We start from the raw sequence: 17,434 nt of genomic DNA, 5'->3' as shown, positions 1-17,434 counted from the left end.
CATGTCCCCCTAGCCATGTCCCTCACATATGCAGCCATGTCCCTCACATATGCAGCCATGTCCCTCTAGCCATGTCCCTCACATATGCAGCCATGTCCCTCTGGCAGCAATGTCCCTCTGGCAGCAATGTCCCCCATACCTTTGCTGCCGCCGCATGGAGAACATCACAGCATTCATTTGAATAGCTGTTTTGCCCACGCGTATAGACACTCCCCCTTGCTCGGGATTGGACAGATCACCCATCCAATCCCGGGCAAGGGGGAGTGTCTATACGCGCGGGAACACTACAGCTATTCAAATTAAAGCTGTGATGTTCCCGCACGGCGTTTAACCCATGCGGCTGCTTTCGATGCGGCGGGGGGGAGTATTCTATTTAGGTATCGGGGGTATTTGCGCGAGTACGAGTACTCCCGCAAATACTCGGTATCGGTCCCGACACCGATACTGGTATCGGTATCGGGACAATCCTAATATATATATATATATATATATATATATATATTTTGTATGTATGTATACATTTTAATATAAAACTATTTTTATACAATTTTTGTTGGCCATTTAATCCAGACAGTGTCATGTGTTTCATTAGTTTAGTAAGTGTAAGTAATGGTCAGGGCAGCTAACATATCAGCATTACACCAGTCAAGTAGATTTCAGTTGTTTTTAAATAAAGATTTTGGCCCCTTTCACACGGGCAGACCGTTCAGGTCCGCCTGTCAGTTTTTTAGGCGGACGTAAACGGATGCTCCGTACACCTTGAGGGAGCCACGGATGTCAGCGGTGATATGTCTGACCGCTGACATCCGACTCGCCCAAGCGTGATGGATGGAAACAGTATTTTCCATCCATTTGGCGGATCGGATGAAGGTGGACTCCACGGCCCATCTTCATCCTATCCCCCCCAATAGGGCAGAGCGGCGCTCTGACAGTGTGCAGAGACAGACCTGTCATCTGCCTGCTCAGCGGGGATCGACGGAACGATCCCCGCTGAGCAAAGCAGAGCCCGTACACGGACATGTCCGTGAGAAAGGGCCCATAAACATTATTGGCCTTCTTTCTTTTCAAATGTTTTTTATTGTATTTTTCAAAGATACATAATAAAGCACAAATAAGAGTCATAACAATACAACAGTTTCTTAGTCATACTATGTGTTCAACAGTGTGCCTGGGTAGGCTTCAAATTATCATTTTACTAAACAGTAACCATATAGGGCCTTAGTCCAGTTGGATAGTGGTCAGATGCTTAAACAAGTAACTAGCAATCCCTGTTTACCCCAACGGGATCATGCTGTAAACAAGGGATTATGGCTCATTATCTTTTATTATTTAATAAAATCAAAATTAACATAAAGGGGTATCAAGGGAAGGAAGGGAGGGGAAGGTGAGTAGGAAGTTATCTTTTACATCCGGTCTAGTTTAGGAGTGTAGTCGTTCAGGAACACACTTAATAATTATTAAAATTCTTCAGAAAATTTGAGGCCCTAGGATGTGTAATCCATTCATTCCAATTTTTAATGAATTTACTTATGGTTCCTTTCCTATGTGCTAACATTAGCTCATAGTGAGCCTGAGTATTGAGTCTCTGGACAACATCAGATAAGTTAGGTGCTAAGGTAGATTTCCATAGTTTTGTTATGGTGAGTCTCGCTGCTGTATAGTTGGCAACTATAGTTCTAAATTGAGGAGTATAGACATCTAAATTTAAACCTAGTAGGGCTAATTCAGGTGTGAGTATTTTTAGATTACCAGTGAAGGATGCGATAAAGGAGGATACATTATTCCAGAAGCTAGATAAGGTTTTACAATCCCTATTGGCCTTCTTTCTATACAGTACACCCCTCACATTTTTGTAATTATTTGATTCTAACTATTCTGACTCCGATTGTTGTGATAGCGATATATCCCTTGCTGAGACCTCTATGCCTGGCCTGTATAAGCAGATATACTCACTGCGGACAATCCTTGTCAGACAGCTGAACTCGTCAATACCGATTCATTCAAAAGAGGTGTTTATTCTTTAAACTTCAGGGGTTACAGCAGATAACAGGAACAGCAGATGAATGGTGATAGTATTGTGCGGTCAAAAGATGATGCCTTTCCTACCTACTGAGCAGAGTACATGAGTGTCCTTCTACATGTGGCTTGCTGGCTGAAGAGATGACACAGGAAGTACTCCACACAGGAAGCAGGGAGGGGCATACATACATTGAAAATATGTGGTAACTCAAAGAATCACATAAAAACATGTGCATTGCAACAAAGGCCATTAGATGGCAGCATAGGATAACACATAGATTTAGCTATGAGAAAATAGTAGGCAAACCACACTATATAAACTCTAATCTATATAACAATGCTAATATTAACTGAGGCTATGCATCTCATATTCTATGCCCCTATTGGGGCAGCACACTCCCCGTCTGGCATGATAATGCCACTATTTACATAATACAACGGTAGTTATGCACATAAACAACAGCGCAATTTGCTTGATGTCTTGAAAACCTGAAAGACATAATGGAGAACATGCATATAATGCAACAACATTTATAATGTAAGGCTTCAAGTTGTGACAACTAAAGTTCCAGATACTTCCTTCTCGAAGTTGCAGGTAGGATCCAACAGCATACCCAAGTAAGTTCAGCCTCCAAACGGCAAGAGCAAAATGAGTTCCGTGATAGGTCTGATGAAAGTCTTTACAGTCCCTTGTCTTGAAACTTTCACCTCCACCTTACGTACCTTACCGTCATCACTAGGAACGCTCTTTACAATAAGACCCATAGGCCACTCGACTCTTTCAGCTTGCTGATCCTTAAGCAGAACGAGATCTCCAACTTGGATGTTAAGGTTCGGGCGTTGCCATTTCCTGCGTCCTTGAAGAGTAGAAAGATACTCCATCTTCCAACGATTCCAGAAGCAGTTGGCAAGGTGTTGTACTCGCTTCCACTGATCGTAGCACAGATTTCCTGATTTAAAGTCTCCAGGTGGCACGGGAACAGTCCCAAGCTTCTGGGTAAGAAGAGTGGCTGGAGTAAGGATAGTTGGGGTCTCTGGATCTGTAGACACTGGAACAAGTGGTCTTGAATTGATTATGGCAGATGCTTCTGCCAGGAAGGTGGTTAGAATCTCGTGGGTAAGTCTTGTGGAATTCAAGTCCATGAGCATTGAGTCCAGTATTTTTCGCGTGATTCCTATCATTCTCTCCCATGAACCACCCATGTGAGACGAATGAGGAGGATTGAAAATCCATGTGCAGCCTCTTTCAGCTAAAAGGTCTTGTATTGGCCTAGAGTTGAGCTGTAACTCTCGACAAGCTCCAACGAAATTAGTTCCACAGTCGGATCTTAGTGTCTTGACTGGTCCTCTGATGGCAAGGAACCGTCTTAGAGCATTGATGAAACTTGAGGCATCCATAGATTCTATTACTTCAATGTGTACTGCACATACACTCATGCAGGTGAACAGCACTGCCCATCGCTTACTATTGGCTTGGCCACCTCGTGTTCTGCGGGCTGTTACCATCCATGGTCCGAAGACATCCAGACCAACGTGAGTAAAGGGTGGGTCAGTACTTAACCTGTCAGCTGGCAAATCTGACATTTGCTGTTGCTGATGTTTCCCTCTTAGTTTGCGGCACTGAACACAGCTGTGCAGTGTAGCTGTAATCTGTCTTTTTGCTCCTATAATCCAAAGGCCTGCAACTCTTATGGCTCCCTCTGTGAAGTGTCTACCTTGGTGTTTCACCCTTTCATGGTAGTGCCGTATGAGCAAAGTGGTGATGTGATGGCGAGCAGGTATAATGAGAGGATTCTGTTCTTGCTCACTGAACTTAGCCTTGTTTAGGCGTCCACCAACCCTTAACGTGCCATCATTGTCAATGAATGGGTTCAGGTTAGCAACTGGACTGTTTTTTGGAATGTCCCCCTTGTCACGAATACATCTGATTTCTGAGCCAAAGACATCCTGTTGTACACTGCGTATTACGATCAATTCAGCTTCAGCAATGTCTTTTGCAGAAATAAGCTTTTGGCACATGTGCCAACCTTGACAGTGAGCATCTGTGAGCTTCGTGTGAAAGCAGTGTGCAATATGAACTAACCTTTCGGTGGTGCTTACCAGCCTTGTCCACTTGGAGAAACGTTCAAAGCGTTGACAGCCCAAGGCACGTCTTCGTTCAGTTCTGGTGACAAGGGTTTTAACTTCAGGACGAACCTCTGGATCTTTGTCGGGTTCTAGAAGACTGAAGACGTCAGCCGTGGTTTCTTCTGGATCAGCCAACAAGAATTCAGGACGTGGATGGTACACTCCGAAGAAAGGTAGGTACCAGCACTCATCGTGTATTTGAAGAGGTGGAGCTGGCTCAGCGTGCTCATTGTCAAAGATCCTCTTCATAAAGGTAATGAAATGGTCCTTCATTTCAGGCCTGTTCTTTAATGTTCGTTGAAGTGAGTTGAATCTGGATAAAGCCTGTTCCCGATTGTTTGGCAGTTTGACCTTTGCAGCACGAAGAGGCAATGGTGCAACCCAGCTGTTAGACTCATCCTTGAAGAATTCTTTGTCCATTATTTTGATGAACTCTCTGTCTTCAACTGACAAGGCTATTTTGTTGTCGTCACTTGTGGTACAAAACACTGTGGTACCTAGGTTGTCATCACAAAGGATAGGAGTGACATCAGGTACTTGGATGATGTCAAGAGGCTTCTCCTTTATTTCATGATGGTGAGGGCACTTTTTGAAGTGGGATGCACGTCCATTTCCTAACATGTACGTTTTGAAGGAGCGGATCTCAGATGACGTACACATTCTATCCAAGCATGAATCGCCCACTATTACCCAGCCTAGATCAAGTCTTTGTGCATAAGGGGCATCCTCAGGTCCATCACACTGCTCACGTACCTTATGTACTCTAAGAATGTCTCTTCCTAGCAAGACTAAGATTTCAGCATTCATGTCCATTGCGGGAATCTCATCAGCAAGGTGCCTTAAGTGAGGATGGTGATATGCAACCTCTGGAGTAGGAATCTCTTCTCTTTCGTCTGGTATCTGGTCACACTCGACTAATGTTGGTAGGAGTATGCCCTCTTTCCCTTCGATATGAGACACCATGAACCCATCGACCCTTCTGCCGAAAGTCTCTACGCGACCAGAACAGGTTCTGAGAGTATACGGTGTGGCATGACCCTCAATGCCAAAGATCTCAAAGAATTTAGGCTTAACCAGGGATCTCTTGCTCTGTTTATCTATTATGGCATACATCCTGGCAGCTTTTTCAGGTTGACCCTCTGGGTATACCTTAACAAGGCATATCTTGGCACAGCACTTGTGATCTAAACCTTCTCCACAGACTTCTGTGCATGAAGAAGAAACATTCTCCTGGGCTAGAGCGTGGCTTCGTTGCTCCCCGCCATGATTTGAGAGAGGGGTGGAGGTAGGTAGCTGCTGTGGGCTGTCTGTAAGTGGAGTAGGATGCATAGCTGTCACATGTCTTTCGCTGCTGCATTCTGTGCACTTGATGACAACTTTACAGTCCTTGGCAAAATGACTATAAGAAGCACAGCACCTGTAGCATACTCCAAGTTTCTGGAGAATCTCCCTGCGCTCTTGTAAAGTCTTTGCTCTCAGCTCTCGGCATTTCTTAAGAGGGTGAGGCTTCTTGTGAATAGGGCACTGACGATTAGGATCTTTATCTTTATCACCCGAATCACTCTGGTATGCATGAGAGGATACGGGTGGTGAGATGTCTGTCCTTTTAACAGATATTGCTCTATGAAAGTCTCTGTGTTTAGCTGCTGTGTTGTCATACCTTGGAGATGGTGATGAAGCAGGCAAGTTGGGTTCACTGAAGCTGAAGCTGGGATCATTTCTCATCCAGGCTTTTTCACTGATGAACCTGCAAAAATATGAGAATGGAGGAAAGGATACGTTATAGTCTCTTTTGTACCTTGAGCCCTGCTGCGCCCATCTCTCCTGCAGGCCGTATGGCAGTTTAGACACCACTGGATTGACACCATGAGCAGTGTCCAGGAAGCTTAGACCAGGTAGACGTGGGTCTGTCTTTGCCAACTCTAACTCCATGAGGAGGTCACTTAGATCTTGGAGCTTGCGATAGTCTTTGTTCCCTATTTTTGGGAAGTTTTGCAGTCTCTTGAATAGAGCGCTTTCTATGGCTTCTGAGCTACCATAGGCTTGCTCAAGTCTTGCCCATGTGGCAACAAGACCTGCATCTGGGTGGTCAACATGTACTGTCCTCAGTCTTTTAACGCGATTTGCAGATTCTGGCCCTAGCCACCTTATGAGCAAATCAAGTTCGTCCTTGCTAGTAAAGTTGAAATTAGCAATAGCAGCCTTGAAGGTTGATCTCCAGGCCCTGTAGCTCTCTGGACAGTCATCAAACCTTGAGAGGCTGGTGATAATGAGCTCACGGCGTGCCATATAGCTGGCTAAGTCATTCAAGTCTGATCTCTCACTCTTTGGTGCCAAAGTAATCTGTGGAACCCCTTGGGTGTGAAAGTTCTCTGGTGAAGAAGGGTGAGGTTTACCAGGATGAAATGATGTTGCATGAGCGCTTAACCTTGCTGTAGTCTTTAAGGCTTTTGCTGGCTGTGGCTGGAGCTGCGGCTTGTCGCTGGAAGTCACCTTGTTGATGGCAGGAGTTGATGTGGTTTGCTGCGTAGATGCTCTTGCGTTGTGGACTTGAGGAGACTCAGGCATTTGGAGCTGGGAGGTCCCTGAGTTGAGAGTCAGAACAGTGTTGTTAGTAGGAGGTACAGGAGATGACTCTGTATCTTTGTAAACATTATGCTTTAGCACATAATCACTGGTGCGATCAATTGGATCTTCCAGTTCTGCTGGGATAAGACAGTCTGAATTAGTACTTTGACCCATTGCTTGTTCAAGGACTTTCAGCCTTGCTAGCGCACCTGCTTCCTCTTTCTCTATTTGCAGAATCTTTATTTGGGATTCCATTTCTGCTTGGCGAGTTTTGCTCTGGGCTTCCATCTCTGCTTGGCGAGTTTTGCTCTGGGCTTCAAGAGCTTTGCTTTGGGCTTCCATCTCTGCTTCAAGAGCTTTGCTTTGGGCCTTCATCTCTGCTTCTTTCTTAGCAAGGGAGCTTTGCGCTTTTTTGGATTCAGCATCAGCGCGGGCCTCTATTAGCTTGTCGCTTAATGTTGAACTTCTGGAGCGAGAGGATCTAGAAGAACATGCAGTGTGCTTGGTTGATGTTGATCTGTGAGATCTGGTCTCTTGCAGTTGAGCAATGCGGAGTTCTGCCTTACACTGAGCATTTTGCACTAAGAGATCCCTTTGTTGGTTCAATGCATCAGTCTTGGTCAGTTCTGCTGAAGAGTCCTCTATATTACAGTCTTGCAAGAAAGCAGTGTATTTTGCAGACAGCCGTTGGTAATGTTCATACGCAGCAGATAGGCGAACTATAGAATCTCCTAGTTCAGCCGGTTGATCATTAAAGTGTGGCAAAACTGACATGCAGTGTGAAGTTCTGTCCCAGAAGTCCGATAGCTTGCTGGAAAACTTATCTCTAGTGTATTCATAGTTTTCTCTAAGTTTCTGTATTGGTTTTATTGTACGCTTGGGTCTTACACTCTGTTCAGCAATATCTGCAGAGTCTGCTCCCTGTACGTCTGCGGGTTCAGAGGCATGATGAATCTGCGTTGGTTCAGCCGTAAAAGAGTGTTCAGAGCCTTGTCTAGACATTTCTCACGGTTTTGTAAAAAATGGTACTGTCTCTTTAAGAAGACGAACAGCAGCTTAGACAGGTGGGGAAACACAGTTCAATTAGAAAAACAGCTTTCAACATTCACATGAAGCGCAGTAAGCTTGTGCGACCATGTGCTTACACAAGATGGCGGCTGGCACTGAGCTTGATTGCAGATTAGGCACACACATATACCCAGCATGCGGTAAGAATTCTATGCATCTTTTGACTATTCTGACTCCGATTGTTGTGATAGCGATATATCCCTTGCTGAGACCTCTATGCCTGGCCTGTATAAGCAGATATACTCACTGCGGACAATCCTTGTCAGACAGCTGAACTCGTCAATACCGATTCATTCAAAAGAGGTGTTTATTCTTTAAACTTCAGGGGTTACAGCAGATAACAGGAACAGCAGATGAATGGTGATAGTATTGTGCGGTCAAAAGATGATGCCTTTCCTACCTACTGAGCAGAGTACATGAGTGTCCTTCTACATGTGGCTTGCTGGCTGAAGAGATGACACAGGAAGTACTCCACACAGGAAGCAGGGAGGGGCATACATACATTGAAAATATGTGGTAACTCAAAGAATCACATAAAAACATGTGCATTGCAACAAAGGCCACTAGATGGCAGCATAGGATAACACATAGATTTAGCTATGAGAAAATAGTAGGCAAACCACACTATATAAACTCTAATCTATATAACAATGCTAATATTAACTGAGGCTATGCATCTCATATTCTATGCCCCTATTGGGGCAGCACACTAACTTTTCATGTGATAACACTGAAGAAATGACAATTTGCTACAATGTAGTGAGTGTACAGCTTGTATAACAGTGTAAATTTGATGTTCCCTCAAAACAACACACAGCCATTAATGTTTAAACCGCTTGCAACAAAAGTGAGTACACCCCTAAGTGAAAATGTCCAAATTGGGCCCAAAGTGTCTATTGTGTGGCCACCATTATTTTCCAGCACTGCCTTAACCCTCTTGGGCATGGAGATCACCAGAGCTTCACAGGTTGTCACTGGAGTCCTCTTCCCCTCCTCCATGATGACATCACGGAGCTGGTGGATGTTAGAGACCTTGCGCTCCTCCACCTTCCGTTTGAGGAGCTCCACAGATGCTCCATAGGGTTTAGGTCTGGAGACATGCTTGGCCAGTCCATCACCTTTACCCTCAGCTTCTTTAGCAAGGCAGTGGTCGTCTTAGAGGTGTGTGTTTTATGTTGGAATACTGCCCTGCAGCCCAGTGTGTGAAGGGAGAGGATCATGCTCTGCTTCAGTATGTCACAGTACATGTTGTCATTCACGGTTCCCTCAATGATCTGTAGCTCTCCAGTGCCGGCAGCACTCATGCAGCCCCAGACCATGACACTTCCACCACCATGCTTGACTGTAGGCAAAACACACTTGGCTTTGTACTGTTCACTTGCCTGCCGCCACACACGCCACCATCTGAACTAAATTAGTTTATTTTGGTCTCAGACTGCAGGACATGGTTTCAGTAATCCATGTCCTTAGGCTGCTTGTGTAAAGCAAACTGCGGGCTCTCTTGTGCATCCACTCAGAAAAGGCCTCACCATGGTCGACCAAAGGAGTTGAGAGCAGATGTTCAGCATCTTTGGGAAATGGACGTATGAGTGCTGCCAGCATTGCTGCAGCGGTTGAAGGGGTGGGGTGTCAGCCTGTCAGCACTCAGACCATATGCCGCACACTGCATCAAAGTGGTCTGCATGGCATAGAATACATTAAGGTGAAAATGGGGAATTTAAAAGCCCCTTAACAAAGTGGCTCCCAGCCCCCCCCCCCCCCCAACATGTGAATCGAGTACATTGTACCCCTACACCAAAATAAAAGAGGCCTCCCACCAACTGCTGTCTTTTTGCTTTGACAGCTATTAAATAGGCAAGGGTGGGGGCCACCCTCTAATGCAGTGTTTCCCAACTCCAGTCCTCAAGGCACACCAACAGGTCATGTTTTCAGCATTTCCCTCAGATGAAACGGCTGTGGTAATTACTAAGGCAGTGAAACTGATCAAATCACCTGTGCAAAATAATGGAAAGCCTGAAAACATGACCTGTTGGTGTGCCTTGAGGACTGGAGTTGGGAAACACTGCTCTAATGTAATGAATGACCCCACCCCCTCTGTCACATGACATCTGTAGGGGTGGTGTCACTCAGTTATGTCACTGGGTGGCCCCACCCTTGCCTATATCAGCTGTCAAAGCCAAGCGACAGCAGTTACAGGAGGCCTCCCACTGAGGTAAAGCTTTCATTTTTACATTCTTTGGGTCCAGTGGGTGGGGTGAATGAAGATTTACAACATCACAGGACACTTTTAATTAAAGGAATTGTCAAACTGTCTGTTGTGGCTTTTACTTTGTACCCATTCACAAAAAAATTTAAGTCTGTCCCCCAATACCCATTCACATGGGGGGGGCTAGGATCTGGGGGTCCCCTTGTTAAAGGACACTTACAGATTCTGATAAGCCCCCACAGACCCCAACAACCACCGTCTGGGGGTTGCTGGAAAAGGCTCTTGTCCCCATCAACAAGAGGTGCTTTTGGGCTCCCCAAAGCCCCCTGGTATGGTTCATGAGGGGGGCCCACCCACTCCCTTTTCCTGGCCTGCCAGGCGGCTTGCTCAGATAAGGGTCTGGTATAGACAGCCCGGAGCTAGGACCGCAGGGAATCTGTGCAGGGCCCACATGACTAAGGGAACAGGGGAACAAGAAAATTAATGATTGGCTCTCCAGGGGCAGGGGGGGGCGGAGAGAGGAGTTGATAAAAGGTAGTCCCCGCCCCACCCGGCAAGCACAGCGCGGAGGAAAGTTCAGGAGAGACATCATGTCGGAGCTTGCTAGCATTTGGGTCCAACTTTAGGCCGAGGCAGCACTTCATGGCCCTGAATGGTTACAGAACCAGCTGCGGCCTATTTTGGGGGGTCAGCCAGCGACAGGTATGGACGGGGGGCGCGAATCGGGACGGCTTCGGAGGTCCCGGCCCCCGGAGCGCTTCCCCCCTGAGGTGTCTCCGAGAGCCCTGCGGCCAACTGGGAGTCCCGCTTTGCGGGCCCCTCCGGGCCCCCCCGCGAAACGTGCGGCGCTGCCAGAAAAGGGGGGGACCGGGAGGAATCCCCCTCGTGGTCGGGGCACGGCGGGTGGTCGCTCTGTCAGCCCTCGGGCGGCCCCTTCCCCCGCCCAGCGTGTGGAGTCTGAGGTAGCGGGCCCCCCCCTCCGCGGTGCCGCGCGGGGTTGCGGGGCCTCAGCGCGGGAGGTCAAGGGGCGCGTTTGTAGGGCCCGCAGCCGCCGCGGCCTGCAATCCGGCTCCAGGGAGGACGGACGGAGGGGTCGCCGGTACCAGCAGCGTTGGGGACGTCGGGGCTGGGGGCACCCCCTCGGCCCGCGGAAGGCGACGGGGAAGTCGGTGAACGGGTCTGGTGCCCGTGCCGGCGCCGGGCTCGCGGCGGCCAGGGATCCCTCTCCTGGCTGGCTGTCTGAGGAGGGTGAAGAACCTGCTGCGGTGCGGTCTGAGGGCGAGCTGAGTGACTCCGATGAGGATCTCCCCCCCAGGGGGGGGTGTCGGCGATGAAGACGGGACAATCGGCTAGTGGCCCTACCCCTAGGCAACATGGTAAGTCCATTTCACCTACAGTTTTAAATGATGGGTTGGATATGTCGGATAGGGGGTTACATGTGGGGGCGGCGGGGGGCGGTGCCTTGTCCCCTGGCTTGTCGGGGGAAGGGGGGGTAGACGCGGGTTTGGGTGGGTTTGCGGGGTTTTTGGCTGGTATAAAAGCACTAGTGGGCAAGTTTGAGACTGCGGGGGGAGGGACGGTGCCCAGTCCGGCTGCGGCTTGGGTCGCTCCCGCGGGGGTGGGGCCTGGTGGCTACTCCTAGCGTGGCAGCTACTTCTGGCACGGCAACGCCGGTGGTGACTGCGGAAAAAGGGGAGGCGGCTAGACAGGAGATAATCCGATTAGAGGACGCGGCAAAATGCGAGGTCTATGTTTGTTATGAGGCTTCGTTGGGGACCCATCTCAAGCCAGAAGTCAGGGAAAAATATGGAAAGGGAGATGTGGAGATTTTCTCTCTTCTGCCATTAGAGAAGTTCAATTCGGATAGGGGAAAGCCTGACGAGTCTAAAAAGGAGGAGGAAGAAAGGCGCAGGTATCGTATGATCCAGCGCACTTTCGCCAACTGGTTACAGGCATTTAGCATCCTAGCATGCGTGTTGGGGGAGAAGAAGCCGGAGTTCTGTTCGGGGTTGTTTATTTACCAGAACGCGATCGGAGAGGCTCACAGGGTCTATGGGGGTTCGGCGTGGCTATGGTACGACGAGCAATTTCGTCAGAGGATGGCGGTCAGGACTGACTTGCGCTGGAATCAGAAAGACATGAATCTATGGTTGTGCTTAATGACAGCAGCTAGGGCCCCGGGTCAGTTTTTTCAGGGGGGGGCCGGGGGTCCCTCTACCCAGGGGCAACCGGCCAACCGTGCAAAAGGGATGTGTTGGCAGTTCAACTCCTGCACCTGTCGATTTGGGGGAACTTGTCGGTACAAGCACGAGTGCTCAGGTTGCGGCGGCTCCCACCCCCTTTCAAAATGTTTCAAACAGAGCAAGGGTCATGCCGAGGACCCTGCTAGCAAGAGGGAAGACTCCGGTGAGGGTGGAAAGGATGCGGCCGTTTCTCGGTAGGTATCCGGACAAAGAGGTAGCGGGCATTTTGGAGAGGGGTTTTTCGGAGGGGTTTGTGATCCCGTGCAGGCTGGAGGGGGTTCCTCCGGTGCCGCGCAATTTAAGGTCGGCGCTGCTACATCCGGAAGTGGTTTCAGATAAACTGCGGAATGAAGTGGCTCTGGGACGCATGGCCGGCCCCTTTCCGGCGGCACCCTTGCAGGATTTGGTGGTCTCCCCGCTGGGGGTGGTTCCCAAAAAGGAACCCAACAAATTTCGGCTGATACACCACCTTTCGTTTCCAAAAGGTGGGTCGGTTAATGACGCCATTGATCCCGAGGCGTGCACGGTTAGCTACACGTCGTTTGATGCTGCGGTTTACTGGGTTCGGCGGTACGGGCAGGGCGCTTTGATGGCGAAGTCTGACATCGAGGCGGCCTTTCGGCTGTTGCCAGTGCACCCGGACAGCTTCCGGCTGTTGGGGTGTTGTTGGGAGGGACAGTTTTACGTTGACCAGTGCCTCCCAATGGGGTGTTCAATCTCCTGTGCGTTTTTTGAGATGTTCAGTTCCTTTCTAGAGTGGGTGGTTCAGGACGTGTCAGGTCTCAATTCAGTTATCCATTACCTGGATGACTTTCTGTGCGTGGGGCCAGCTTCATCCAGAGTGGCTGCAGTGCTCCTGGCGACGCTGGAGCACGCCGCTGATCGTTTCGGGGTCCCCTTAGCCCCTGAAAAGACGGAGGTTCCGCGCACAGTCATGACGTTTTTTAGGTATTACGTTAGATTCCGAGGCCATGGAATGCAGACTCCCAGAGGACAAGGTTGTGGCGATCAAGGCGGAAGTTAGGGGCATGCTGGGGCTGCGCAAGGTTCGGCTTAGGGTGCTCCAGTCGTTGCTGGGCAAGCTGAATTTTGCGTGCCGCATTTTGCCAATGGGGCGGGTTTTCTGCCGACGGCTGTCGGCTAGCACGTCCGGGGTGGTGTCGCCCAATCATTTTGTTAGCCTGCAGAGGATACACAGGGAGGACTTGCGGGTGTGGCATTCCTTTTTGGAATCTTTTAACGGTAGGGCGTTGTGGATGTCGGGCCCGGTCAGCAATTTTGACCTGGAACTCTACACGGATGCGGCGGGGTCCTCCGGTTTTGGAGCCTTCTTCCAAGGCAGGTGAAGTGCGGGGCCTTGGCCGGTGAGCTGGGTGGAAGCGGGCTTTACGAGGAACCTGGTGCTGCTGGAACTGTTTCCGGTGGTGCTGGCGTTGGAACTGTGGGGGTTGGATTTGAGGGACAAAAAAGTGAGATTCCATTGCGACAATCTGGGAGTGGTACAGGCGATCAATCGGGTTTCGGCCTCTTCACCGCCGGTGGTGCGTTTGTTGCAACACTTGGTGCTGCAGTGCTTGCAATTGAATGTTTTTATTCATGCAGTGCATATCCCGGGAGTGGAGAACGTCATTGCTGACGCCTTATCTCGTTTCCAGTGGGACAGGTTCCGGGAGTTGGTGCCGGAGGCGGAGCAACACGGAGTACCTTGTCCCGAGGGGCTATGGAGGATTACTTTGGCGTGATCTCTAAATGGCTCAGGAGGTCGGTAAGTGAAGCTACATGGATGGCATACAGCAAGGTATGGCAGGAGTGGGAGGCTTTGGCAGGATGGGCGGCAGTGAAACCTTTTGGGCCGGACGGTCGGGCTTTGCTTTTTTACTTGGTGTCAAGGGACATGGAGGAGGGGGTGTCAGTGTCGGCGTTAAATAAGAAGATGGCTGGGTTGGCATTTCTTTTTAAGTTACGGGGTTGCCAAGACTTCACCAAAGAGTTTTGGGTTCGGCAGGCTCTAAAAGGGTACAGAAAAGCCAGAGTGACAAAGGATTCAAGGCGCCCGGTTTCATTTTCGATACTGCAGGGTTTATTGGAACAATTACCGACAATCTGTTCGTCGGAATACGAGATGGTTTTGTTCAGGGTTGCGTTCTCACTAGCGTTCTTTGGGGCATTTAGGATTGGGGAGCTGGTCATCCCATCTAAGAAGTCGCCCGGCAGGCTGGGATTTCATGAGGTGATATGTGGGACAGACAGGTTGTCAATATGGCTGCGCAGGTCGAAAACGGACCAGGCTGGTAAGGGGCGGGAGATTCTGGTATTTGCGCTACCCGGGTCCAAATTGTGCCCGGTTCAGGCAGTTCGGGCCTTCATTGATATACGCCCTGGGGTTCCGGGCCCCTTTTTGATTCATGGTGATGGGACTCCTTTCCAGGTATCAATTCGGGTTCATTTTGAAAAAAGGGCTGCGAGCGTTGGGAGTAGACGGGAAAGGTTTTTCTTCTCACTCTTTCCGCATTGTGGCAGCAACGGAAGCATCCAGATGTGGTTTTAGTGTGGAGGCAGTTAAGCGTATTGGCAGGTGGGAGTCAAGGAGATTTCAGAGTTATGTGCGTCCCCACCTGCTCGATCGGTAAGTATTTCAGAGCAGTTGGTTACATGAGTGTGCATGGGTAAGGGGCAATGTGCGGGTATCCATGTTGGAGTGCTCAGTGTGTTACCCGGTTTGTGTTATCTTTCTTTCAGGTGGTTCCCCGGCATTGGTGTGGATCCTGGGGCACTCCTATGTAGTATGGGGAGCGAGGCGGGCGGATGTTAGGCCGGATGGTCGGCAGCTGGGCTTCCCGAGGGAGGAAGCCTGCGTTCGCTGGCTGGGAGTCCCGGGGATGCTGTGGGGAAAGTTGTCCCAGAGGTACATCGTTATGCACGTCTGGACCGGGCACCTGATGTGTTGTTACTGCACGTTGGGGGAAACGATTTGGGAGTCAGGTCCATGTTAGAGATCACTCGGGATATCAAATTTGATATCCTGAGATTGCGCATGTCCTTCCCGGACACAGTCATTATCTGGTCCGACATTATCGCTCAGACATCATGGAGATTGGCTAGGTCAGTGAGCAGGTTAAACAGGGCCCGACGGAAGATAAACCGGGATGTGGGCAGGTTTGTGGTGCGTAATGGGGGGCTGGTAGTCCGCCATATGGAGAAAGAAACCTGGAGGAACCTGCTGGGCGATGGAGTGCACCTGACGGATGTGGGCATTGATATGTGGTTCTTGGGTTTGCAGGATGGCATACAAAGGGCTGTTAGGGTGTGGAGGGGCACCCAAAGATAAGGTTTTACCCTTGGGTGCTGTGGCGTGGTTTTGGTCTCTGCGGGTGAAGGAAGAGCCGGTTTAAAGATGTGTTTTAGACCTGTCGGTGACAGTGGATATGATGGGCCCAGCTAACGGAGGTTAACTGGGGGGAATGAATATGGAGCACTGCGGTCGGGAGGGTCTTTGAGCCAGCATCGGCTTGAGGCCAGTCAGCAGGGCACAAGAGACCGCAGTGCTATAGAGAAGTTAGATATAGATAATATATATATATATATATATATATATATATATATATTACACACACACACACACATACATACATACATACATACATACAGAGTGGTTATATTTAGAGGCCTTTTGCCTGCGGAGACCAACAGCAGTTTAGTTAGTGTGACAGGTTGTTTATTTTAAGAAAATGTTAAATAATTATTTACCTTTAATAAAAGCAGGCTGCTACGGCCTAATTTTTACCCAACAAGAATGGTGTGGTCTCCAATTAATGGGAAGAAGGTTGGTTGGTTTAATTTGGGACATCTGTTATACTATAGTCATGATTTGTGTGGAGTTACCCTTAAAGTCTATGCCTTGGTAGGCCAAGATCTCACACAGTGCAGGTGATGCTCTCCTGATGGGGTGCAGGCAAAAGAGGCTCTGGCCTAGTTCCTCTGGCTTTTTATCTCCTCCCTCACAGCCCTTTGCTGCTGCCTGATTGTAAACTCCCTATTGGAAGAGCCAGACAACTGCCAATCAGGAGTTTACAAACACGCAGTTCTGAGTGTCTGTGTGGAGAGAGAAAGGGGGTGAAAAAGCCTACACTGCTGTAGCAGACAGTTCTCCCGTCATATATTGGATCAGTCTGGAGACAGACACACTTTATTCACTATATATGGCCACTGTGTAAGCAGCCTTAGTGTAGTGCATGGACTTGGCACCTGAGCCATGATTGGCCAAAGCATGCACCCGACTTGCATCCTTTGACCAATCAGCAGCTGTCAACGCACTAAGATTTCACAGTGCATTATGGGGCGCTTTGTGGTGGGCAAACTTTGTGAGCACCCCATAATTCACAGAACATAACGCATGTTTGAGTTGAACTTACGCGACTCAAACATACATCTGGAGCATCCCTACTGGATAAAAGGATACCAAACGTGGTCTCATTTCACAATATGGTATACTTTACAATAAGTTCAAAGAATCAATGGACTTACCAGCAAGGATACATTGGTCATCTGATCTAGAACCCAAGTCTAGTACCCAATGGAGAAGCAGTACCGTCAGCGATCCCCATAGTCTCTTTATCCCCTAAATCTAACATAGAAAATATACACCCGAGAAGCTGTATAAATGAAAGTGTAGACACATACACACCTATGCACTAGATGTAATGGGTACCCAGCTTATTTAATACACGTTATGGAGATGCTCCAAACTCCATTGATATTGTCAGGCATCCAACAGTATCTTTGGGCCAAAGATGGCAATGGAGCCAGGTATATGCCTTTTTAGCATGTTAGACAAAGCTAGGACTCCCCATTATACCAAGTGTAATACGTCCATTTTACTTTCAGGCTCGCAAGCTCATAGCATTAAAATGAAATCAATAGACGATGATGATTATTGGTTTTATTTTTCCACATACTGTGGCTTTTTCAGAGATTTCCCAATGAACACTGCACACACCATGACAACAAGACTAAGACATCCGACAGCCACCAACACCCAGAGCTCCGCAGGGGCAGACTCTTCCCTCGTCACTGCAGCCGCAACATCCCTTTGTGAAGGTCCAATCACAAGCAGAGGTCCCAGAGTGGTCACAGTTTGTCCCTCTTCTGTGTGGGGTTCTTAACAGGAGAAAAGTGAGAGATCAATAGACACATTTCTGTACAA

At 48.8% G+C, this 17,434-nt stretch overlaps 1 protein-coding gene across 2 annotated transcripts in view; it reads right to left on the bottom strand.

Annotated features, from left to right (window-relative positions):
* The window catches only part of LOC120933589 (zona pellucida sperm-binding protein 3-like), a 62,246-nt gene that overhangs the window by 34,253 nt on the left and 10,559 nt on the right, over positions 1-17,434 (bottom strand). The window contains exon 8 of one of the 2 annotated variants that reach the window (XM_040346875.1): positions 17,154-17,388. The exons of the other annotated variant lie outside the window; for it this stretch is intronic. Within the exon in view, the coding sequence (XP_040202809.1) occupies positions 17,171-17,388 (218 nt within the window). The 3' untranslated portion in view covers positions 17,154-17,170. Of the gene's footprint in view, positions 1-17,153; positions 17,389-17,434 lie in introns of those variants that run through there. 2 annotated transcript variants of the gene reach the window in all.

This window comes from Rana temporaria, chromosome 3, assembly GCF_905171775.1.
Source record: "Rana temporaria chromosome 3, aRanTem1.1, whole genome shotgun sequence".
NCBI lineage: Eukaryota > Metazoa > Chordata > Amphibia > Anura > Ranidae > Rana > Rana temporaria.
This window is presented reverse-complemented; position numbering and strand designations above follow the sequence as displayed.